This window comes from Scardinius erythrophthalmus, assembly GCF_964197995.2.
Source record: "Scardinius erythrophthalmus genome assembly, chromosome: 2".
In the NCBI taxonomy this organism is placed as follows: Eukaryota; Metazoa; Chordata; class Actinopteri; order Cypriniformes; family Leuciscidae; genus Scardinius; species Scardinius erythrophthalmus.
In genome coordinates this window covers 38,291,899-38,318,746 of record NC_138222.1, presented here as the reverse complement: position 1 = coordinate 38,318,746, position 26,848 = coordinate 38,291,899, and the positions used below count along the sequence as shown (strand labels likewise).

At 37.2% G+C, this 26,848-nt stretch overlaps 1 protein-coding gene across 2 annotated transcripts; it reads left to right on the top strand.

Annotated features, from left to right (window-relative positions):
* Positions 1 to 18,020: 18,020 nt before the first annotated feature.
* Positions 18,021 to 26,620, top strand: LOC308686869 (uncharacterized protein). Of its 2 annotated transcripts, XM_081358938.1 has the most exons (9): positions 18,021 to 18,705; positions 19,233 to 19,712; positions 20,625 to 20,790; positions 21,549 to 22,031; positions 22,910 to 22,954; positions 24,840 to 24,881; positions 25,787 to 25,854; positions 26,133 to 26,176; positions 26,432 to 26,620. In XM_081358938.1, exons 2-9 carry the CDS (start codon positions 19,500 to 19,502, stop codon positions 26,493 to 26,495), a joined length of 1,125 nt encoding a protein of 374 aa, XP_081215064.1. In that variant the 5' UTR covers positions 18,021 to 18,705; positions 19,233 to 19,499; the 3' UTR covers positions 26,496 to 26,620. The 2 variants fall into 2 exon arrangements, with proteins under 2 accessions (XP_081215064.1, XP_081215065.1); XM_081358939.1 differs by lacking the exon at positions 25,787 to 25,854 and having other exon boundaries at positions 26,432 to 26,514.
* The last annotated feature ends 228 nt before the right edge of the window (positions 26,621 to 26,848 follow it).

The following is a 26,848-nucleotide window of genomic DNA, read 5'->3' as shown; positions in this document are numbered from 1 at the left end:
GTCAGCTGGAGAAGGATTACTTTACCGCTCTGTGTTCTTGAATGTGGCGTGGGGGCATATTTGAGCGGGAGGCATTCTCTAAACATTGCTGAAGCTTTTGAAGTGCTTCATCTTTTCATCTGTTTCAGCAGCCTATTTAAGCTCTGAAAGTGAGAATGAGGGGGAAAGAGAAAGAGAGGCTGTGTGGAGTAGATGAACTATGGTCAAATCATAAACTATACACATGTTCATAAAGATACATGTATTTGGCTCCCTGCATGTTGGATGGCTTGAGCACAAGACTCACCTATGTGTCTAAATTTTATATATAATTAGATAAATCTGCTGCGTCTGAAATTGCGAACTCTCTTAAGAGGTACTACGTTTTGAATAATGACTTACTTTGCGACTGTTAATACTCTATGTAGTATGCATGAGAGTATGAATGATATCAGCCATGTTGTCACTGTAATGCACTCTTAAGAAAAAAATGTTCTAAACAGTACCAAATTAGGGTTCTTCGGCTTGTAACAATAGCAGAACCCTTTTTATAAGGTTCCTTAAAGAACCATGCTTTGAAAGTGCTATAGGACCTTAATGGTGTTATAAATAACCTTTTCAATTATATTCATTTTAATTAATATTAGTATATTAGTATCTTCATATTATTAATATTACTATTTTTTATTTTATAAATTCTTTATTAATTTTATTTATTTTTATTTTAGCCCTCTATCTGCCTGGTCTTATATCTTGTTGTCTCTATTTGGGTTTTACATTTTATTTTTTTTAAACAGCATGTTGTGTCAACTAGGCACTTTTATTTTTTTATTGACATGGCAGATTGTAGCAAAAATGACAGTGCTCTAACAACAGAGGTTAGATGAATACATTAATAAATAACCGTACTATTGACACGGTATGTGACCCTGGATCACAAAACCAGTTATAAGTCGCACGGGTATATTTGTGGCAATAGCCAACAATACATTGTATGGGTCAAAATGATACATTTTTCTTTTATGCCAAAAATCATTAGGATATTAAGTAAAGATCATGTTCCAAGAAGATATTTTGTAAATTTCCTACCGTAAATATATAAAACATTTATTTTTGCGAGTGGATGCAGCACAATCACGAACATAAATGGAAAGCTTTAAAGGTGATTTTCTCAATGTTTAGATATTTGCGCACCCTCAGATCCCAGATTTTCAATAGTTGTATCTCAGCCAAATATTGTCCTATCAACCATACATCAATGCAAAGCTTTTTTATTCAGCTTTCAGTTTTAAATCTCAATTTAAAAAATTTGACCCATGTGACTGGTTTTGTGGTCCAGGGTCACATATATATTACACATATATAGATGTAATGAAGACCAAGTTCTAGTGAAATATCTTCACAGTCGTCTGTGATGTCTTTACGTCCTTCATTATATGTGTATTCTGAGTGGCAGTTTCTCTCTGCAGATGATAAGGTTATGGTACAACACACATTGTGTCTCTTCCATTTGATTATGTAAAAACAATTATGTTCATGAAGGCCAAAATTAGCAAAAATGGACAATATGAGCCCTTTGCATGTTAAAAGGGAAAAGTGATATAAAGTCATGGTATAGCTTTAATGTTTTTTTAGTGACTGGGTATTTTTAGGCATAAAGTCAAAATAAAATAAAAAAATCTAACAATATGGATCATAAATTCCATATCTCTGTTATACTTTGTGGAGAAGAGAAGATGAGTATCCTTAACTGAACAGAGCTGCTAAGACTTAAATGTTCTGTTAAAGTAAAAAGAGAAAAAGACATGATTGTTAGGAAATGATTGTTACAATTTTTATAGGTATAATTTATAGACGTTTTAAGAAAGAAATCATTTACCTGTTGAGAGTATGTTGACAGTCTGTGTAGTAACTGTAGTGTATAGCTGAGCTCCAGAAAATCACGAGGAGGCGGTGACAGTTACAGATTAGAAAAACAAAAAGGTGGGAATAAAGAACTCTAAACTCAAACACAAATAACCATTTCAGCATATAAAGGGTTCTTCAGGATGATACGGTACTAAATAGAACTGTTTTACTATGTGTAAAGAACCTTTAAATAACCATCTTTTTTTAGAATGTTTTGTGACCTACATCATCAGTTACATCCCTTCCCCTCCATTCCAACGCTCTTGCAGAGCCTCGTGGGATAGCAAAGTGTCCATCAGATGCACAAAAGTTATCCGGGTACTTTTCACCTTCTGTTTTATCAATACTATAAATTATTACATACTATTTGTCTGTTGTATGTTCTCATGAAGCAATTATAACCAAACATAAACAGTTTTTAGCTTTAACTAGATTTTCATTCACATTTAAGTTTTGTTACTTATGTTTTTTATTTTTTATTTTTTATTTTACTTATGTTACTTATGTTTTTATTGTTTAAGTCAGGTGTGAGCTGTAGCTGTCCAGAAAATCTCATGTGAAAGGCTATTTCATTCTGTGAGTCGATTAACAAGAAGATTTTTGGAGTGGTCCTCCTCATTGACTGATGTTAATATGTTTACCTGCCCAAGACCATATAGCATCTCACTAGCACAACTTAACGTCCTACCAAAACTTCAGATAAATACTCTAGATAAAATGGTTCTTTATTGATAGTTCCATGAAGAACCTTTTTACATTGCACCAAGGTTCTTTGGATTATTAAAATGTTCTTCACACTAAGAAAAAACTGTACTTTTCAGAACTGAACACTGAAAGGATCTTTGGAAAACGTGAAATGGTTTTTCTATGGCGACGCTGAGAAAACCCATTTATTTTTAAGTGTGTACTTCCATCACCTTGCTTGTGACATCTGCTCAAGGCTTAGTAATGGTGAGATCAGGTGAGGTATGCAACTACACTAAACGATAAGAATAAAAGAAACATTCACCAAGGACTTAATAAACATTAAGAATATACACAGACAACTCTTTAATATGATGATCAATGTGCTGGTCAAATATGAGTTTTACTGCCACCGATGCATGAGTGGCATCCTCTGTAACACCTTCGTCTGTCTCTCGCATGTTCCATCTTCATCATCTCAATATCATTATACTTGCTTCACTTTCTTTCCATAAAGAGATACCTCTCCCCTGCCTCAGCTGGGGTCCTGTGGGGTTGTGAGGAGATTAAAACAAACAGGGTTTAATCAGCGGGTCCTGCCGCAGCACAGGAGCAGTAGACAGAAGGAGCCCTCTCCAGGAGAGCAGCCTGCAATCAAAGACTGCTGCACCCCTCTTCCAGATCCCTATCACAACAACACAAGCAGCAGAAACAATTATTTATTCCTTTTGATGTGGGGTTTTGAAGTTATCCCTCCATCCTTTTTCAGCACCCCCCATCAAACCTCTCACTCGCTCGCTCTTTCTCAATTTCTCTCATCTTCCCCTCCCTTTCCCTCTGTCTGTGTGTGTTTTTTTTTAAACTAAGGAAACAGGGTCATGCTAGCTTATTTTGAAGAGGGGATTTGTGTTAGAGTGAGCCGAAATCGAGGCGTTGTGTCCCGCCCTGTTGGATCTGTTAGGAAAGATAGACTCTCCTATTCATTCAGCACCAATTAGAGAGAACATGCCTCACTATCAGCTCCTCTGTGCAGTGATCCCTTGCACCGTGTAGTGTGCAGCGTGTCGGATCGGTTTCCTCAAAGAAAGTGGAAAGAAAACCTCAGGAAGTGTATGGCTTTGAAATGTGACTGTTTAGACAAAGAATAAATGGTTTAGTAGAACCAGACTCATTAATTCTCTACAGAATTCACTTCTATGGAATATTCAGCCACTAGCTCCAGTAGATCGGTTCAGTTGCCTGTAGGACTCTTGGCCTTGACTGTGACCTTTTGAATGTTCCAAGTAAAATTGAAGTTATTGACAGAATTTGTAAAGGCACCTAATGGAAGTAAATGGGGCCTATGCTAAAATACAAAGACTAATAAACTTAAATGTTATGCCTGTTAACATGAGATTAGTAAAACAGATTCACTCACTGACCTTCTCTGTGTGAAGTTCTATCTAATCTCTCAACTTCACTGCCATGAGGACAGCTTGTCTTCTTCCAATTATCTCTAAAATGCCTGATGATGAAAACAGCTCTAAAGAAAAGCCGCCTGCTTCGTCTTTACTCGAATCCAGGCGTATTATTATCTGCTAATGTATGTCACCCACAGATACTGTAATAAGTAGAAAGTGCTAACAAAAATATGAACTTCATAGTTTGACCTTTAAACAAAGACACTGTGACCATTGTAGGTTTAGTACATTAATCTAACCATGATTTTTGCTTTTCAAAATAAAATGTGGTAAAATACATTCATTATGCCACCTATATTGCCGCTGGGTTTAACTATAGACCCGTTCACATTTCCAAGTTTTGAACATGCAGTAAACTACAGCAGGTTAATGGGACTACGGTATATTGCATTTCCATAGCTTTCGAGAGAGTGAGAGTGAGAGAGTGATAGTGATAATGGTTATTATTACTATCATCCAGGTTTATTAGCATGCATTGTTTTCAGATGCTGGATGTATTGCAGGTTCAGTGTGTTCTGCTGTCTCTGGTCATATTGTTTACTTGTTGACACGTGACAACATTTTTAAGCCAGAACAATTGGGAAATGGGGAGAGTGAAAGAAAGTAAAAGTTTCTGTCACAATTTTTTAAAGTCGGCATGAAACGAAAGTATAATTTTCTTGCCTATTGTGATGTATATCTGAAGAAATCAGCAGCTCAAACTAGAAAATCAAACGTAGGGAGGGAGGAATTGATTGGATCATTGTAGTTTGCTATTGCTGTGATCTCATGTGAGTGACAGTCTGTGAACACATAAATAAATAAAAAATATATGATGTACACGGATAAATCATGTGTAATAAATACTGTAATATGAATTCATGGTGATTTAAGATGATGTGATAAAAAAAAATCTAACAAAAATCAAATAAATGAAAGAGTCTGGTTTTTATTATATTTCAACACATGAAGTGCATGGCCTTGTCTCTCACAGGAAAGTGGAGTAATGTTGAAGTACTCAACGAAACAGTCCATTTACTAAACTTATCACTTCTTAAATCATCAAGTCTAAATCTGCATTGACAATAAAAGCAGTGAAATATTTCATAGCAACAAAAAATAGCCTTTCGAGCTCCTTTTACAACTCTCAGCACAAAACATCTGCTGAAGCCATCAAAGCTCTCAGCCCTTCTCCAACAAAAGGCTTAAAGGCAAATCCCTTGAGACAGATGACATTAATCATGTTTTAATCGCTTTTTGTTGGGCTTTGATAATTTCTAGTCATTTAATTAGTCTTGACGCAATTCTATATTAACACTCGTGCCCAGCAGACTCGCCGTCTAGTGAATATAACTTGTTCCGGTAAACATAAGGCAGAACGTGATCTTGGCTCATTCATGGACAAAAGTGGTCTGCTTTACAAATGTACCCTTTATTTAACAAACTGACTTAACAGAATAAACTAACAGCAACATATGCCCTGTTTAACCGGTAACTGAATATGTATTAGTGTACCCTTGATCGCTTGTGTCCAACGGTAGCTCTTCATAGTGCCATAAAACACATTAAAAGATCTGTTTCGTATCAAGCCTTCCATTCTCTACTTTTGGCAAGTCACTGAGCAGGGAACACATTTGATCATGCAGTATATAATAGGGTTACGTAGCAGAAACTGATCTTTTGGCAGTAGCTTTTGTAGGTTTAACCACTACCCACGTCTGTAAGTCTGAAATAAATCACACAATATGAGCCTATCCATCATGAAATTATATTTCAGCTGGCACCCGTGTTAACCGCACTCCACAGGCAGCGATCCATTCCAAAATAAGTAAACTTGTTGGCACTGGAGTGAGATGGTCCTTAAAATACAGCCTAACCCTATGTTTCTGTGAGTCGTGTGATGTGCTATGGACGCAGCAATGATATCTCACAGGAAACACACAGACTGCAGCTAACTGTTTCAACTCAAGGCTGTAGAAAATATTGCAGAGAAATATTTGACTCACTATGCTAAAACTCCTGCTTGCCTTGATTTTAGAAAGTTTTTGTCACTTTTTCATTGTAAGCATCTTGGGGAATACAGGTTTATGTAAGACTGTTCTTTGTACAGTGAAATTCGGAGTAATATAGGCTTTAAATTATGATGGATTAATGCAATTATCTCACACGTATGATAATGTCCCTCTGTTCCTGAGTCTGTTATGATTCCTGAAGCCATGGAGTCAAACTCAACAGACACACAGAGAGAGAGAGAGAGAGAAAAATCACAGCAACCTTTTTTCAATAAATAATTGCAAAGCTCTTGTGCAAGTGAATTCAAGAGCTACTGTGCTTAATAAAATATTAATTGCCTCGCACAAATTGTCTTAATATAATGACAAACATTTTAAACGATTAAATCACTTTGTTTAATTAGCAGTAGTGAGTTTTGGTTAATTGTTTACTTAACTCAGAATCAAATTTAGCGTCAACATGCGGTAAAATTTTTCATCTGTTGTGTGTTTTTTATAAAGCCTATTTTCTTTTTAATAGCAAACATTGGAGAGACGTGAAGGCCGCAAAGCATTAAACATGAAACCTTTGTGTAAAGTTTCTGCAATTTCAATACAGCCTTGAAGGACAACACAGAGCTTGTAAAGCATTTAATTTCTGTTTTATAAGCAGCTTTATTGTGCCTCTCAGCCTCCCTGCTTCAAATCGCTCTTTAATTAAACTCCAGCTAATTACACAACTCTGGAATGGCTGTTTCTGCTCCCCAGGAATGAGGGGTGTTCCAAGAGCGGCTGTTTATAACTGAACGTCAGCTGACACCCAGAGATTCACTGCTTTCTCTGCATTACAGCCAGTGATTGGCTAGTGGCCAGTAAAACACAGATTTAGATCAACAGGAGTCGAGTGAATTCACTGTAATTATGTTAGATGAATTTGCTGTAGGGAGTCGATTACTGTGTAATTAACATAAACGCACACACATAGTCTGCAAACTAGAGGGCTTGAACACTTTTGGACACCCTCAACTTTGATTCATATTTAAAACTGAGGTGAAGTCAGATGAGGTTAAAGGCTGTCTCACAGTTTCAAGATTCGGTTTAAGACCACTATACAGAGGATCAGCACAAGAAACAGCTTCAAATAGCAAAGTGAAAGAAAGAAAGAAAGAAAAAAAGAAAGAAAGAAAGAAAGAAAGAAAGAAAGAAAGAAAGAAAGAAAGAAAGAAAGAAAGAAAGAAAGAAAGAAAGAAAGAAAGAAAGAAAGAAAGAAAGAAAGAAAGAAAGAAAGAAAGAAAGAAAGAAAGAAAGAAAGAAAGAAAGACTGGAATGTTGTTTATTACCACAGAAAATGATTCTGCCTCACAAAGGAAAATGTGCACAGTATTACACAATTGAAGTCTGGGATGAATATACAGCACAACATATATATGTTATATTAAAATATGTCACTGCCATTGTTTTGTCTCAAGATGCACACCAGTAATGATCAGTTTGTTCTAAGGCACGTTACATATATAAAAAGCTAAATGTCCTAAATGAAAGAAGGCCTAATCCTGGCTTAATCAATGCCCTGTCTATGAAACCAAGCCAATAAATATTATTATTATTTAAATAAATATTTTAAAAAATATTTATTTTTATATGATTTAACAAAAATACAAATAAATCAAATAAAACAGCGCATTTGCTCAATAGGCTACATAGACTATAAAGTTTTTCATTTGATTATTATGTCAAAAGAAAGTACCGGTAATTATCTTCAGTGGTAGCCTAATCCAGAGCATGCCAGAAACACTGTCAATACAGTTTAAATTTCATTTTAATTTATTCTACTCTTGGTTTAAATACAAATAGCATTTGTGGAGTCCTAATCTGTTAAATATTTCAAATATTCATAAGCTTAAAGAAAAGAGATATTATTATATAGTCTTATTTGATTAAGTATATGTTCCATATCCAAGTTCAAATATGACTGCTGTCATAAATTAAAGCCTGATGGATGTTTGTTTTGAAGTTTGTATGTTGTGCGATACTCTCTACAGCAACATGTCATTGTGGTCTACTGGTCTGTCTCTTCAATATTGTAGTCTTGGTCATAGAGGAAATCTGTACTGAAGAGTCTGAAAAGTCTTTTTGGGTTGTTGATGTAGTCCTCTCATATGCAATGTCAACAAGGAGAAATGTTCAGTTTAGTGATACCTACATTTTTTATTTTGATATGCAGCAACAATTTTAGAGCTTCTCCAGGCATCTTGTGTGGTGTTCACTTATTTAAAGAAGTAGGACTACATGTTCCCTTTTAAGATAGCAATACTAAAAATCCCAAACCATGAAAGCAGAAGAAGTGAAGGTGTTTGACAGGCTGCTGTGGGTCCATTCATCTGTCAGATGCTCAGGGGAAATCAACCCCCCTGTATGCTTCCTGTAGAACGTGGTCCACATGCCGTTAACAAGTCCCCTGACTCCAGTTGACAGACAGCCAGAAGGAAAGGTTTAGTAAAGTCAGACAAGTCTATGCTCTACTGAGTATTGCTCACTAATGCTCTATCAGAGAAAATGGATGTCATTAAATGTGATGAATGATGAACCACAAAGTGGGGTTTAATCTTATATTTAAATTTAAGATCAAATGTCTTGATAAACTTCAAATTGCATATAAATGGATAAATAGAACATCAGCAGCATAATCTTAGGGCTAATTCACACTGAACTGACAAATGCTGACCAACACTGACAATCACCAGAGATGTCACTTCTCAGACATCCCATGACCGGAAAAATGCAGATCGAACATGAAAACAAGTGCTGCTGACCAATGGCAACAGACACTGACAGGGGTAAAACACTGATCCCATGAACAAAACCTGACGTGTTTGTTGCCGTCGGTCGCTGTCTGTCAGTGCGATGTGAATTAGTGGTGCAGTGAGAACCATTCTCAAAACCAATTAAGACACACACGTCATGTCATTTCGCCTTCGTCGCTTGGCGGCGGTTGGCTGCATGGATGAGAAAGTAATGACCAGAGTCTTCTGTCTCGTACTGTATGGCATGAAGCAGGCTAGCTCCTGACAGACCAGTCCATGTCATGATTTTATCCAACCAGCATATTCTTGGTCTTCCATGACTTCTAAAACCTTCCACTAACCGTGCCATGATGCTGCATTCAATGGTGTCGCCTAGTATTCTAATTTCATGACCAAAATAGCGTAACTTGGTCATGTCACACACACAGAAATCTATTTTATAGTACAAATAAATATATATTTTTATAATATATATAAAAAATACTTTTAATTTAGCATGGATGCATTAAATTGATCAAAAGTTTTCAATATTGATAATAAGAAATGCTTCTTACTGCTATTCTTCATCAGCACATTAGAATGATTTCTGATAATGACTGCTGAAAATGTTGCCATCATAGGAATAAATTACATATATAATACATTACAAAATATATTAACATAGAAAACAGTTATTTTAAATTGTAATAATATAAAATTACTGTTTCACTGAATTGTTTAATCAAATTAAAGAGGACCTATTGTGCCCTTTTACAAATACTTGATTTTGTTTTTGGGGTCTACTATAATAGGTTTTCATGCTTGAATGTTCAAAAACACATTATTTTTCACATTTTTTACATTATTGCAGCACCTCTCTTCCCAGTCTGTCAGTAACACTCTTTAGTTCCAGTCTCTATGATGCCCCTCCTTCTGAAAAAAAGCAATGTGCTCTGATTGGTTGGCTGGACCAGTGTGTTGTGATTTGTCATTTGTATCTGGCCCTTACCAGACTCCTCGTCCCCCCATTATAGTTATAAATGTAAAACAAATATAAAAAGCCATTATAGTTCCTTTTTTAATGTCAAATTAAAATAAATGCAACTTTGATAACCATAAGACACTTCTTGCAAAAAATGTATAATAATAATTTAACTGTAGTCTAAGCTAAACTACTTGTCATTATGAATTTTAGCCCAAACTTAAGTCATTATTTCTGTATAAATACGTTATGATGCAAATTTTATTCACAAATGTGCGTACACATCCTTAGCAAATGAGACCCATGTCAGCTCTGAATTGCCACCTTCATGCCCTTTTAAGAATTAAACATCGTCTTTCACCATACACATATACACACACAAATGAAATTCTGGATACTCAGTTTATCTGCTTGTGAATTCTTGAAGAAACATCCTATAAGACATGAAATAATGATAGAAAAGCACAACCCCACTGATTTTCCATTTTCTCTCTGTTTTTATCAGAACAGCCAGTGCTTGCTGTGTGAATGATCCCTTTATCTCAGTTTCATTAGTGTGTATGTGTGCCTGCGCTGCTCTTGGCGGGGACAGAGCGCCGGTTAGACAGTCACTTCCTGGTGTCTGTGATGTTCAGGCAGATTACAGAGATGCTTTGAAGCTTTGGCTCCTCATGTCTCTGGTGACAGAACGAACAGACCCCTGCCTTCTGCTGCCGTACACAGAACCGAGCGGCACACTGACGAAAGGCCCCACGCTGAACCTAAGCCTCTCATCTGCTTTATACGTTTCCTTTCCTTTCGTCCTGTGAACAATAAAGCCACACCTATTCAATCTCAATCCAGGGGCTTTAGAGTGAGGGAAATAACATGCATAATGTGGGATGTCCGACAGAGCTAAAGAGGAAATAATGGCTGGTCAGTAATCTACCTTAACTGCAGCCAACCAGACTTTGGTGTAGACATTTATCAGAATCTTCCACCTTGTTGCATGGTGTAGGGCTCACCAAGAAACTTAAAAGAAAGACACAATGACAAAGAGACTCAATAGGCCGACTCAGACCTGGACAATACGATGATATTTGATAATCAAGTATTTGATCATCTGCCTCCTAAGAATTAAAGCAGAGCTTTGAGCTTTGAGCTATAAGAGCAGTAAAATGTCAGTCTGAAAGGTGACGATAACAGCTGAGGGACAAACAGATCGGTCCCCAATAGTAAAAATTCATGAATCAAGCCGTGTCTTATTTCACACAAAGGAATTTACTCCACACTGGGGTAAGATGACCTGGAGCAAGAAGTCCCCCCTGGGGTAAACTGCTATCTGTTTTTGTTGAATATATAAAATGTATCAGAAATCATGTTCAATTTTCTTTTGAAGTGTCATTATTGTAAAATACTAAAGGGTTCCCACTCTTTTTCAGTGATAATTTTCCAGGACATTTTCAATTTCACTAAAGCAGAAATAAAAGACAAGGTTCAAGTAATATATTCCTCTAGCCATAAGTCTTTAAAATTCAAACAGTTTATGGCCATGACTCTGCCAAGAAAGGAGCACTGCCGAGACCACATACTACCCAAAGGGGAGGTTAATATGTGAAGAGTACGTCCTATGGACTCACCTACTACATAGGGAAGATCCTGTGGTGGGCTCCACCTGATAAGGGAGCCAGCGACTGGCGACAAAAAATAACAATACAAACACAAATGAGGCAAAAAACAAAAAAAAACATTTTACGTTTAGAAACATTTTGAGTCCTCCCTCACTTGCCTCACAGTGCTTTGGTCACTTCTTGCTTTCCAATGTTGCCAAGCCTGCAGTTTTGCCGTGGGTTGTTTTTCAATTCCGTGGGTTGAAGCAACAACGATAACATGATATTTACCCCCCGGAATGCAATTTTTACCAGGGGAAATCCACCAAAAATACTTGGATTTCCCCCCCAAAACGTGATTGGGGTAGTTCTGAGTAGCAATTGGGAGGGTTTTATTGTGAAAACCTGGCAACCCTTACCTCACCTGCACACACAAGTTCGGATCTCTCTGTAAGACCAAGGAGAGATCCCAAGAGGGGATGTGTGGGTCTTGTGGGATTTAACCTCTGCGCACCTCTCAGGAACCTATTATTAGGTCTGCTTTTCCAGAGACCTGCCACCCACAGTGTGGTGGTTTACTGCTATTGCAGCCATGTACACCTTAAAGGTGGTAGCGGACAAGTGCTTCTCTAGGCTTTCTTGGAGGAAGGAAAGCACTGACCCAACGCCACATCTCCATGGGTCTTCACCTCGGGAAAAACACCATGTAGCGAAAAGGCACCACTTCAAGGCTTATAGCCGTGTAGAGGGAGCTCTTGTCTGAGTTATTGTGTCTAGCCCTCTGAATTCCTCCTTGTCCTATCCAAGGAACAGGGCCCGGTTGCATGTAAGCCCTTAAGTTAAGAAAACCCTTAGTTATAAGGTTCAGGGTACTCTTAGTAGCACTCTTCAGTACGTCATCTGGGTTTGCAGTATATTCACAGTTTTTCTCCAGCCAGTCTTTACCTGTCCAATCAGCGAACAGAGCGAGACTGAGAACGATGACGTTGAGGTTGTGCGCTACATTGTAGTTCAGTAATGGCGGCGGAGAAAGATGGTAGCGAAGCCATTAGGTCCGTTGTGGCAACGCTGCCGAATATCCAGAAGTTAAAGCCGGAGCAAGAACAATCTTTACTGAGTTTTGTTGGTTGCCATGATGTTGTGGCCCTCCTCCCCACGGGGTTTGGGAAAAGTCTGATTTTCCAGCTCGCTCCGTTATGGTGAATGATTTGGCTAAGGCAAACGCTAGCGATTGGTTATGGCAGATCCAGAGTGGCTCTGGGCAGATCCAATAGTTTTAAACTTCAACAGAGTACCCACCCTCAAGGAAATTAACGCTTGTCAATGGGGAGTGGCCAGACTCTCTGTACAAATGAAATTTGTCTGAGTAGGTAGGACCAGGCTAACTCTTAGTGAAACAAGTCCTGAAAATGTATGAAAGAACACATATTACACAGACACTTGATATTTATTCTTATATGATTAGTTAATTGCATTTGATAGATTTTACTTTCAATAAAATATTTGCAATCTGGTGTTTTGATGCATGTTCGGCCTGATTTTTTTTTTTTTTTTTTGCATTTCCACTGTTCTGACCAGCGTGTGGCATTTAACCTTTCGAAACAGTGAATCATTTTGTGAAGTTGGTTCAATTGATTCAATGCTTTGAAAAAACATTCTCCCATCACTACCCTAGGGTAAGGCAGTAGCAACTGACAATATGGCGAAGTATTGTGGCAGGAACATAGCTATTTATATATGTGGCAAACAGGAAATAACCAACAAAGAAGCAGTCCATAATCAAAACTCAGGAGAGGGCTCCCTCTAGTGGCTGGCTGAATGGGAATCAATTGTTACAACTGTGATGTAAAATATGTTTGTAACGTACATCTAATTTGTAGAATTATTAAATAACTCCCTGAAGTGTAATAAATAAGTTAAATAATAAAGACACTAGCAACCTTCTGACCTAATTCTGAAATTAGGGGTCTCAAATTAACTCTTCAATATTTTAACTCTACAAATCGAAATGTTCTACAGTGTCCACAAATCCCCTATTATCAAACAGACATACCAACTTAATTCACAGATCATTATCATTCAATCTAATAAAAAAAAGCTTCATAATGAAAAAATCAACCTATAAACTATTTAGATGGAATAAATCTCACGATTATTCATGTTCAGATGAAAAGTCACGAATAATAACAGCATAATTCAATAAATGGCAAGAGATTAAATGACATGGACATGGATGAGACATAATGTAAGGGTGAGGCATCTAAACCTATCTGTTTTATTCCTAATTACATCAAAAATTGATTTTGTTGCATATTTTGTAACCTTTGAGGACATTTGTCTAAACAGAGAGACTTGCATGTTGAAGGGAATCAGGTGATATGCAACTTTTCCCTTTAAGGGTTCTGATTATTTAAGTTAAAAGAGATTTCAAACAGAATGACAGCGAGTGGTCTTTATAGTAAGTGCTGCTGGGGTCACAGCTTGCCTTTTCTTCTAATCTGTCTTTTTCTGCTTTTTCCATCCTCTTTCTTACTCTGTCCGTCTCTCCCGCACACCCTCTACCTCTTTGCCTTTTTTTCTTCCTCTCCTGCCCTCCTCTTGACGATAAACACAGCGAGTCACAGTCTGAAGCACACCAGAGCGTTGTGTGTGTTAAAAACGTTTCCCAATGGCAGCATCACAGTTTGTGTGAACTTTTCAAACGTCTCTGAATCTGGTGGAAGACCATCATGGCGCTCCTTGGCTTTGAACGGTTATTCTCCTGTGAATTCTCCTCTCCAAAGGGCCTCTGTCTTCAGAGGCTCACAGAGAAGAAAGGCCTCGAGCGACAGCTATCAGTACCCCCCACCCTCCTTTTCTTCATCACACACACACACACACACACACACACACACACACACACACACACACACACACACACACACACACACACACACACACACGGCGTGCCTCCCCCACAGTGTCTCTCATCAGAACAGGCTGTTAAAAAGCCCATTACTTTAATTATAAAAGGACCTTAAAAAACAGAATAATACATTAAAGAAGCTTAAACATCAGATATAGCCTGCTACAAAAACAATAAGTAAGCTAAATAAAATATTCATTAGAGTAATTGGATCAGAGAACAGCAGCATGTGAGAGAGTTACTGGAAATGGATGTTGCTGACGATGACAGTGTATCAGATCCATGTGGCAAGGCAAACGTTTTTTTTGTTTTTTTTTTTGCGTTTGAAAGTCTAGAAGTCTATTTGATTTTAACTTTCATCCTCCATTTCTCCTTCATGTCTTGACTGCTGAAGCCTGTTTACCTCTCATGGAGGAAAAACTTCACCAGAATTTTAGAGGAAATGGGATGATGCTTCTAGTTACAGGCATTTATGGTCTGTAAAGATCCAAATTGTAAATTTGAGATTGAAGAATAAAGCTTTCAGGACAGTGATCACTGCCTTTCTTTGTGGATAGTTTTTCTAGAATAATAAAACTCCAAAAGAGATAATTAAAGTAAATAATTTGAAATAAAATTGAAAAGAAACTACCAACTCATTTTTATCTGACATCTTTAAGGGATAGTTCTGTCATTATTTACTCACCTTCATTTTGTATGAAATTTTCATTTTTCTGTGGAATGATATTTTAAAGAATGTTGTTAACCAAAGAGTTTTAGTCACTATTGACTTGCATGGACCAAAAAGAGAGAAAGAGAGGTAGAGAGAGATTTCTCTCATTATATTTTGTGTTCCACAGAAAAAAAATAGTCATACAGGTTTGGAATGACATGAGAGTGTGTAAATGATGACAGCATTTTTATTTTTGGGTGAACTAACCCTTTGACTTTGATGTTATAAACAAACTTTGTCTGTATATTTCAAAAAGAGCCATTCGGCAAGTGCATGTATTAGAGCTATAAACAATGAGCTGATACTGAATCAGAAACGTTTTAATACCTTACCTACCACACATTTCTACTGTCTTCTGAGTCCATTGCGTCTCATGTGAAAATAAATTGGTCAGGGAGAGGGGGTCCCCAAATATTACGGCAGGTGGACCTAATGATTTTGCATATATCTATATATTATACAGATTGTACAGGTCTACATTAAAATTCCTTACAATTTTCACACTTGGATGCTGACATATGGATATAGCATCAAGAGTCATACAGTATTGTATTGCTACAATGTCCAACTGTCCTTCACAATGATGAAAACGAGTCTTTGAACCCATCCTTGGCGCTTTGGTTTGGTTCACTGTGTGCTGGCCAGATAAAAAGATAATCATTTCCTTTGAGGAGGGCAGGGGATGAGACCAAATATTTCAATCGAACCCAGGAGCAAGAGAAAGCAGTTACCCACCATTGGAATGGGACTGTCACATAGCGTTTATGATTGTATGTTCCTATGGATGTCTCGATCTCTTTGTCATGGCTGAATTAGGTGAAATCTGACACGAGTTTGCAAGAAACTTGGGATAGGCTAGTTTTCCAAAAAATAAAAATTCAGTCATCATTTACTCAGGCTCATGTTGTTTCAAATCTGTATGACTTTCTTTCTTCCTTGGAAATGTGAAGTTTATAAAAGTGAATGTGGGCTGAGTCTGTCTAGCTCCAAAATTATCAAACAAGCACCATAAAAGTGGTCCATATGACTCGTGTGCTATATTTAATCTCTTCTGAAGTCAAATGATAGTTTCGTTTGAAAAACAGACTGATGTTTAAGTCATTATTCACTGACAATTTTCATGGTATCCTCCACTAGTTCTCAAATAAATTACTGTAGATCCACAGAATTAAACATTGTATTAGTGGTTCTCAACATTTTTGATTTCAAGGGCCGCCATTGTCCACGACATTCAAAAGTTGTTAGTGATTTATTCTAAGAATTAAGGATTTTTAAAATCACAATTTACAAAAAAGTTTGTAAGACTTTGCCAAAACTAGAAAATGCATAAAAAATGCCCATGAAGTTATAAGATGTTATTTATTTACTTTTCCAGTTGTAGAAATCAGACTTTTAAAATTAGGCTACCCATATTTATCAAGACCTTGGGAACATTGGTTCTTAAAAAAAAGAAGAAGAAAAAGATAATACAACTGTTTAGGGGTCATTGAAATTTGTCTTATTTTAAATGACTTTAAATCATCTTGAGATGATTTCACCTTGGAAGTTTGCTGAGGCCCTTAATGGGTCCTGGTTAAGAGGTTTGAGAGGTTAAGAGGTTCCTGGTTTTTATTTTGGATGCAATTAATAGTTTCCCAGCACTAATTATAATATAATAGAATTAGCCGTTCACAGTTTGCTATGGGGGAATACAATACCGGAAGCCTGGATAGCACTCTTCAGTGTTATTTTCAACCCAGTCTCACGGCAGTTCGTGACATAGTCACGAAATTTAATCTATTGATTCGTGTTCGTGGACACGATTTTCCCCATTTTTTCGTGTCACTCAGCACGACTTTCAATCTAATGTATTTCAATGGGACGTATTTTTCGTGCCTGCACCACGTTTTTCTTTCGAGAGCACAGTATTGTTTTTTTTCTCAATTGTTATTCATTTTGCAAACTTTAAGAGCTACATTACTCAATATTTAATCAATAGATTTTAATCCTCGTTTTTATTGCTTTATATTCGGTAGGCTACTCAACATTAATCTATTTATTCGTGTCCAAGGGCACAAATATCCTTATTTTTTTCGTGTCACTCAGCACGACATTCAATGTATTTCAATGGGACGTATTTTTCGTGCTTGCACGTCTTTCTTTCGAGAACACACTATTTTTTTTCTCAAATGTTTGGCTATTCCTTTTGCAAAATTTAAGGGCTACATTGCTCAACATTTAATCAGGAGATTTTAATCCTCGTTGTATTGTAGCCTATTCGGTAGGCTACTCAACACGAATTTATTCGTGTCCAAAGGCATTTCATTTTTTTCGTGTCACTCAGCACGACTTTCAATCTAATGTATTTCAATGGGGCGTATTTTTCGTGCTTGCACCACGTTTTTCTTTCGAGAGTTGTTTTTTCTCAATTGGTATTCATTTTGCCAACTTTAAGGGCTACATTACACAACATTTAATCAGGAGATTTTAATCCTTGTTTTTATTGCTTTATATTCGGTATAGGCTACTCAACATGAATCTATTTATTAGTGTCCATGGGCTCAAATTTTCTTCTTTTTTTCGTGTCATTCAGCACGACTTTCAATCCAATGTATTTCAATGGGACGTATTTTTCGTGCCTGCACCACGTTTTTTTTTCGAGAGCACCGTATTGTTTTTTCTCAATTGTTATTAATTTTGCAGACTTTAAGGGCTACATTACACAACATTTAATCAGGTGATTTTAATCCTCGTTTTTATTGCTTTATATTCGGTATAGGCTACTCAACATGAATCTATTGATTCGTGTTCATAGGCACGAATTTCCTTCTTTTTTTCGTGTCACTCAGCACGACTTTCAATCTAATGTATTTCAATGGGACGTATTTTTCGTGCCTGCACCACGTTTTTTTTCGAGAGCACGGTAGGCTATTGTTTTTTCTCAATTGTTATTAATTTTGCAGACTTTAAGGGCTACATTACTCAACATTTAATCAGGTGATTTCAATCCTCGTTTTTATTACTTTATATTCGGTATAGGCTACTCAACACAAATTGATTCGTGTCCATGGGCACGAATTTCCTTCCTTTTTTCGTGTCACTCAGCACGACTTTCAATCTAATGTATTTCAATGGGACGTCTTTTTCGTGCCTGCACCACGTTTTTCTTTCAAAACACAGTATTGTTATTTTTATTTTTTTTTGTGATTCATTTAGAAAACTTTAGGGGCTACTTTGCCCATCATTTAATCAGGAGATTTTAATCCTTGTTTTATTGCTTTTTAAATTATAATCGGTAGGCTACTCAACATTGTAAACCATCGTCAGTGCTTCCTTACATTAAAAAAATATGTATATTATTCCTGAATGCGAGTGCAAAGTTGAGTTACGGCTATTGCTTCTAAATATTCCTGTTTCTTTGCTGAAAAATACCGGTTTTCCATCGGTTTGGCGTGTCAAATCTAACAGTAACTACATTTCCCACGAGCCTTATCGACCGTTACTATGGATGACGACAGATAAAACTGAGGACCCGCCACCGATTCTCTTTTAATGATATCCTCATCTTTTTTCAACACACACGCGAAAGTGTGCTTGATAATTCAACAATACTATGTGTTATGGCCATCAGTTTTATTTGTTTCCAGTATTACCCATGATCATCAGCTTCCGTTGCTATGGAGACGGAGCCAGCCCGCCCTGTAATTGGGTGATTTCTTCAGTGATTTCTCATTGCGCTCAAACCACTTTCCAGGTAAGTTGCTAGGCTCATTCGTACGTAACGATCACGTTTTGCTATAAATAATTGATGCATTTGCCATATTAGATTCACATGATTTACACGTTAGGGCAACGAATTAAAGCCCGTCCAAGGTTTGCTCATTATCAGAAAAAAATCCTGTGAAATTAGGCTTGCTAAATGGATAGCCAACTTCAACATGCTAACTCTAACGTTAGTTATCTAAAATATGTAATTTTCTCTCGATCATCGTGGTTCACCCACAGTGTCACTGTAATGTGTCAGTAATAACAATATTATCACTTGGTCTAAACTTATACTGCACATAACGCTGCCTTTTAATCTGGGATGTCGAACCCCAGGCACATGTTACGCGCGCGCGCCTTTAAAAAAAAATTACGCGCACAGGAAATAGGAGCAACGTGAATCTGTATTTATTTATTTTAAGTATTTATAAGAAAATGGGAATCACTCACTATTAGGGTCATTAATAGGGTACATAAACACTACATAATCAACATTTTCTGTTGTTCTCCATGCAGATCCTGTCAAACACATCACCTGTCCGAACCTATAGCCACACCTGATTTCAAAACCCAAAGGCACTTTTAAGAGCCAACCTCAATCTCTTCTTTATTTTCTATATCTCACATTCTCTCTGTTCTCAATATCTATATTTCTCTCTCCATCTATCTCACAGTCTTTATCTATTGCTCGTTCTTTTCTCTCTGTCTGTCTTTGTCTACTTGTCTCTTATCCATCTTTGTCTGTCTGTCTGTCTGTCTGTCTGTCTGTATCTGACTGTTATAATGCCGGGGGGGTCTACAAAAAAGAACTGCCCTTTTTGTCAGGGCATTTTATTTTGTGCACAAAAGGTCTGTTCACACTGTAAAAAGGAGCAACCTCAGAAGCAGCGCCTCAAGAAGAAGCTTCAGAGGTTTGATGAGAAGCGAGATGAATGGGTGGTTGGTCGTAAGAAAAACCACAACATTGCATCCATCAAGGATGAAGCCAATATCCTGGTACGTACAATTTCATACATGACATTAAACTTTCCAGATCATCTAGGAAGTACATTCAGTGGTACCATTTGTTATTAAGTGAGCATGCCAGCGCAAGGTCAGAAAGACAGTATTTTTTGCCAATATAGATAAAGTTAAATTATTTTTTTCTAATGATACTTTGTCCTCCCTGTGTCATCAGAACTAATTTAAAAGTACAATTTAACTATCAAATTTGAAGGTAGATGTAATTGTGATTTTTAGTTTTTATTTTAGTGGTAGGCTAATACCCTAAAGTAAACACATCTTCACCATAACACATCACAGACCTTAATGATCTACCAGAGCAAAATTTGAACACACAGCAAATATAATTGATACTCAGGAATTCTTGAGTTCATAACAAATACAGGCATGTATTGTGACAGAATTGCAATATAATAATCAAACTTTCTTATCGAGTGGATGAGAAATAACAAATGAACTGCATTCATACTGTACTACTCAAAACAACAATGTGCACGTGTCTACTGTAAATATGTGCAGCATTCACCCATTTGGTCATGTTATCACTAAGGTTCTGCCTTTTTAAAATAAATCTTTAGATTGTCATTGTCCAGTTGCACAATGGCTACATAATCTTATCAACGTAGGTGCAAAACCCAAGCTCCTAATATTACAAAAAGTTATATTTTAACCTTATTTTCTATATATATTTGTTTTTTTTGCTTCTACTGTATGAGCCTTCCTGTTTGCACATACTTGGTTTTACAAAAGCAAAACTCACTATTAGGTTAAAAATCCTGAATGGCAGTAACCTGGATGCTGTCATTAATAATGTTATATTTTCTTAATAATTAATATTCCTAGTTATTTTTTATGTTGTTTTTCTATTTCATTAAACAGCAAAAATACACAATGTTGTCATTGCAGCTTGAGAAACTCCATGCCATTGGATACAAGCCAGTTCTGCTTCTTGGAAAGGAGACCAAAAAAAAAGAAATGAAGTGTGAAATATTAACCCCTCGCTGCACCCTCTCCGCCTATGCCCAGGACTACCTTCAGAAGATAGGTTCATTTTATGAATACCTTTGTGAAGGTGAGATGCATGCACTGTATCTTAAAGTCACAGTTCACAATTTGTGTTGAGAGCGCAAAAGATTTTATTATCTTAAAGGAGATTTAACATTGAGCTTAATTTTTTGTAAATCACAAAAATCTGGACATACTAATTGAACACATGAAATTCGCAAAGACACGTTTTGGTTACTGGGTCAATGAATTAAATGATAATATATATATATATATATATATATATATATATATATATATATATATATATATATATATATATATATATATATATATATATATATATATATATATATATATATATATATATATATTCAATAAAACAATATCAAGGACGGCGCTAAAATGTAGAGCATTACCAGAAATAACACAAAGAAAAAGAAAACAATCAAATGTTGGCTGGATACACCAAAAACTTACACTGCTACTAACTTTGAGGCATAACCCAGACTGTAAACAAACATTATACTTGTCATTTTTTGAATAGATATTATGAGCAGTTTGGGTTTTATTTTCCCGACTTAAAGATATATTGTATTGGTTATAGTCATTGGAAATCAATCAAATATATTGCAGATATCTAATACATCCAGTTGACACTCAATAGTTCTCCTGCAATCAAAAGTGCCTTCAAATCTGGTTGGGCAAAATTTGGACTAGGCCTATATGATTCAAACAGATTAAAACTTAAAACAGGTACAGATCAAGCTTGTTAACCTCTATGTTTTAAATAAGCAAAACACAACACTTGTTTAACTTGCACAGGTTGGACCCAGGATTCCAGTGGCAATGATGATCAGCTGATTACGCTGCATCTCACACCCTGTGACCCATTGGAGAACAAGCAACCGGAAGAAGGTGAGCAGGCGAGCCCCGTGGAGGGGCAGGTGGATCAGGCGAGCCCCGTGGAGGGGCAGGTGGAGCAGGCGAGCCCCGTGGAGGGGCAGGTGGAGCAGGCGAGCCCCGTGGAGGGGCAGGTGGAGCAGGCGAGCCCCGTGGAGGGGCAGGTGGAGCAGGCGAGCCCCGTGGAGGGGCAGGTGGAGCAGGCGAGCCCCGTGGAGGGGCAGGTGGAGCAGACGAGCCCCGTGGAGGGGCAGGTGGAGCAGACGAGCCCTGTGGAGGGGCAGGTGGAGCAGACGAGCCCTGTGGAGGGGCAGGTGGAGCAGACGAGCCCTGTGGAGGGGCAGGTGGAGCAGACGAGCCCTGTGGAGGGGCAGGTGGAGCAGACGAGCCCAATGGAGGGGCAAGGTAATTAGAACAAATTTAAAGAGTTACAGTTTATATTTGTAAAGGCCTAAAGTGTTTGACCAATGGGTTACCTTGAATTTACTTGACTTCCAGTTTATTTCCCCCATAGAGCTTGATGCAGGTTAGGGCTCTTTTCAGCATCGACATTGCAATGTGTGCATGTGAAATAGTCACAATGCAGGATGCATGATGTCAAGTAGGGGAAATGAACTCAAACACACCATGCTATAACTTTTTTGCTGGTTGATAAATTAAAACTCACAAGGTTCTCATTTTCCATGGATAATCTGCTAGAAAAGTTGATCTGATATTACATAATTAGATGGTCTATCCGATTCTGTACTAGGGCTTTTGGAAGGAATTTTGTGAGTCTATTATAAATCTAAAAGTAAAAAAAAATGCTACTAATCGAATGCTGAAATTACTTGGCCAAAATTAAAGATTAAAGATATTAGGATAATTTGAATATTCAAAATAATTGGGAATGTCAGTGTCCCATGCACACTAAACTTGAAGGCAACATATCTCAATTTATCAGATTGCTATGAAATTTGATGAGCACATTTCATGCTCACAACCACACCACCATTTTCCCACCCCTTGCGTTCCTTGATCAAGTCAGCGAAGGATCAGCTCTTGTTGAAACAAATTAGGATTATCACAAACAGGATGGACATAAGCGAGAAAGTGAAACACGTGGAGTAAATGGAGCAACCTTAATTCAATCGCAATAAGACTACATGTACTTTACACCTATTAATACATGTACTGCCACACTTGTGCGACGTTGTGGTCTTTCAGTATTTTAAATAATAAGTTAAAGATTTATTTGGTATATGAGTAATTTTCTTTCTCCAAACCCATTGCTGTCTTCACAGGGTCAGCCAGGGGCACAGTTGCAAGTCGCAAAAAGAAAAAGTCAGGTATGTAAATAATGTTTGTTGGGTAATTATTGGTGGTTCTGATAACTGTTACCATAGCTCATTAGTCAAGCAGATTCTCTTAAAGGGTTAGTTCACCCAAAAATGAAAATTCTGTCAGTAATTACTCTCCCTCATGTTGTTCCAACATTCATGTTTACCTCGAAGCTAATACTCCCGCTAGCATACAATAGCCACATTAGCAGTTAGCTGCTGTTTGTTACACACAGTAGAGCAATAAAAACACAGTCTTAAGGCCCGTTCACACCAAGGATGATAACTATAAAGATAACGATAAAGATATAATTCTAAAAATCGTTCTCCATATTAAAGAATAACAGAGTTCACACCACAACTATAACGATAAAGATATGAGGAACGATATCATAGGGATCACTTTCAGAACGATTTTTTTCCAGCTGTCGAACGATAAAACACTGACAGCCAATCAGAATCCATTCTAATTTAAAGGTCTCGCGCATTTAAAATGGATCTGGATCATCCGGGCGCGCGCGTGCTTAGAATAAAAAGTCCGTTATCGGTCGCTGGTGTGGACACATATATAGTTATCTTTATCGTTATCTTTATAGTTATCGTGCTTGGTGTGAACGGGCCTTTACCGTTTCAATTGCAGGCAAGTCTCTGATTGTTGAAAATGGCCCCTTTTTCCCGAGCTTCGATGCCAACTTCGCCTGATATTGCCCCAAATTTGTGAAGGATTCCGGCGTAAAATGTTTAGTTAGCACAGACACCAAACGTTAAGCCAGTGGGAAGGGTTGTAGGAACCGCGTCATTAAAAATGAATTTAATCCACTGGTCCCTGATAGCTAGGTCCGTTCTTGGTAGAGAAAACACATTTACATGTTGATTCTGGCAGTCAACAACAGAGCAACTCACGTGTGCACTACGTTTCTGCATCTTTCGCGACTGAATTGAATATGAGGGGGTAAGGGGCAGGGCAGGCTTCCCGCGGCATAGGTCTGCGGTGTCCATATATGGTATATCCTGCCCCGTCATGACGTCAAGTCGGGGCTGAAATTAAAATCTCGTATTTGAGTGCGCGTGCACGCTTGCTGGTTGATGAATCCTGGGGTAAACAAACGCTTCACTTTTAAATATCGGCTTCCCGGCCAGTGTATAATCGTTAGGCAATCATAACATACATTGATTCTCGTGGAAAAGTGAAAATTACAGGTTATGACTCCTTTAAGATTGAGCAACTGGAGTCACTTGGACTATATTAACAATCTCTTTAATACATTTTCTGGGCCAGCAAGTTTCAATCCCTTAGTAGCCTATGGAAATGTGATCCAGCTCTCAGATTTAATCAAAAATATCTTAATTTGTGATCCGAAGATGAACGAAGGTCTTACGGGGTTGGAAGAACAACATGAGGGTGAGTAATTACTGACAGAATTTTCATATTTGGGTGAACTAACCCTTTAAGTAAATAAATGAATTACGCAAATAGAATTTAAAGGGGACCTATTATGCTAATTTCCAGTTCTATATTTTTGTTCTGATAGTCCACTAGAGTAGCTTTGCATTATCCTTAAAAAAAAATCCTTATTTATCTTGAACTGGTCCTTTATGCAGACCCTGTCTGAAACGAGTCGTTTTAGATGGAGTATTCTATAAGCCTACTATGATTACTATTCTAATGAGCCTCAGCCTGCATGTCATGTAAAATGTGGAGCCAAATATAAACAGCGTGTTTGCAGACACATTAACTGAAATAGAGGATGGTCTTTTTCCATATTTCAGGGGTCTCTACTCTCTAGACACACCAGGGAGTCAGGGACACATATTTATGTTGAAAAGACATTACAAAGTGCATTTTGTCTAATTAATGTAAATGTGTTTTTTTGTTTTTTGTTTTTTCTCACAGGGGGACCAAGGCATATGCCGGAAAGGAAAAGGTCACAAAAGAGTAAGTGCATTGCATGTAAATGCAATGATTGATACTTTGCTATACATTGCAACTTTTACCCCGGTTTATTTGCTATAGTTCCATTGCTTTTTTTTAACTACTTAAAACAGACAATTAGTCAAAATTTTATTTATTTATTTAATCATTTAGCAAAAGCTTTTATCCAAAGCGACTTAGCGACCCGCAACAGGGCAACAATATGTAAATGTCTTGACCAGTCCAGCTAGTCCAGCGTAGCACACATAACCATGATTATTCATAATAGATATAGAATAGTAATAATAATAATAATAATAATAATAGTAGTACATAATAGTAATAGTGAGATTAGTACAATTGACAACCTATAAAATCCAACAGGCTTAATTAGTCTAATTTGACCAAAATGCATTGTAGTAGTAGAAGCAGCAGCAGTGGAGTATTCTCAGTTGTGAGCTGTGGCTTAGCAGTAGTATGGTTATTCAAGCAAGCATACCACATTGGAAATTAGTGATTTGGTTCCATGGTACATGTTTTGATTAGTGATAAACATCACTTGTTGTCATCCTTGCAAGTCTGCTCCCTACTTAAAGGGATACTCCACTTTTTTTGGAAATAGGCTCATTTTACAACTCCCCCATAGTTGTACAGTCAAAATACAGTAATATGTAGCAGCGCCTGAAAATGGTCGACCCTAGTCTACCGAGCTGGGGACTATTTTCAGGCGCTGCGTCATATCATTACGTCTGCTGGACTCATGGTACGGCAGCAAAGTTTCTTGATTATTACGCAGGAATGAGAGTATAGTTCCTAGCCATATCAGCCTAGAAAATCACAAAGTGATTCATAGTTGTAAGTCTTCATAGTTGTGTTTATTTTGTTCCTAAACTAACTAATAAGTATTTGAAACGTGTTTTTGTTCACAGATTGCTCCTACCACACTCGCCTAGAGGCTTTCCCCATCAGGAGTGTAGTAAGAGAAAGAGTGAGAAAGGTTAGACAGTCATAAAGGAACTGCAGAGTGTAGGCAGTATGCAGAGTGCAATATAGGATTTAGAAACTTCCTTGTGAGTTGGCAAATACATATTACAGTATACATACCATAATTGTTAGGTAGATGCTTTTTATGTGTTTGGTCTTTTTTGAATTACAGTTTAGAAAGGAGTGTCTACTGAAAATAATGACCCATTGTATCAATGAAACTCAGTGCCTATAACCAGACATAATAGCCTTATGCTAAGAATGGAATTATTTATTTATTTTTCTTGATAGGGCAAAGCAGAAATGTTGGTTGACTGGGAGCCCTGTCCAGTATGGTAAGTATTTCTCTGTTCTTCTGCTTTATGAATTAGAGATAGGGGGGTTGGCTACAATACTTTTTCTATTAATCCGTTCTGTTTCAGATTAAACAAGCATTATAACAAGTGTAAAGCACACATCATTACAGAACTATAACAGTTTCATTTTCCATCTATGAAGGACCACCACCATTAATGCATGCATGAAGGTGGTGGTCCTTCATAGATGGAAAATTAAACTGTTATTCCCTAAAAATTCCCTTCTGTTTTTAGTGGTGAGCAGTGGGCCCAGTCCTGGCAGCCAAAGGATTCTCTCCGAAATAATGAAAATAAATAAAATGTATGTTTTGAACTCCATTTTGGTTTCAGCGTATTTATTCAATTGTTTCTGTTTTGCATTTGAAGTCGTATCTCATCTTTCTGTAGTAATGAAAAGGTGAAAATCTCCAAGAATGTGACCTGGAGTTTAATCTCGAGAGGGCTGTACTAGAAATGTACTTAATCCAACTGAATTTTCTTCTTCAGATGTTATTCAAAAGCATGTTTTCATATTTCATGATTATACATTGCACTTTTATTTTATTACAGTTGACGCGTAACTTGATTTCATGTTCTGTTGTCTGTGCTTTTCAAAGTTCACTTAACCTCACTGTGCACTGTTAAGAAATACAGCCTTATGGCTTGTTTGAC

Bases quoted from the DNA above. Each gene is read 5' to 3' on its own strand.
- LOC308686869 (XM_081358938.1), top strand. From the start codon at position 19,500: ATGCCGGGGGGGTCTACAAAAAAGAACTGCCCTTTTTGTCAGGGCATT. The intron at 19,713-20,624 runs GTACGTACAATT...TTGTCATTGCAG, and splicing joins AGGATGAAGCCAATATCCTG to CTTGAGAAACTCCATGCCAT. The intron at 24,882-25,786 runs GTAAGTGCATTG...TTTTGTTCACAG, and splicing joins AAGGAAAAGGTCACAAAAGA to ATTGCTCCTACCACACTCGC.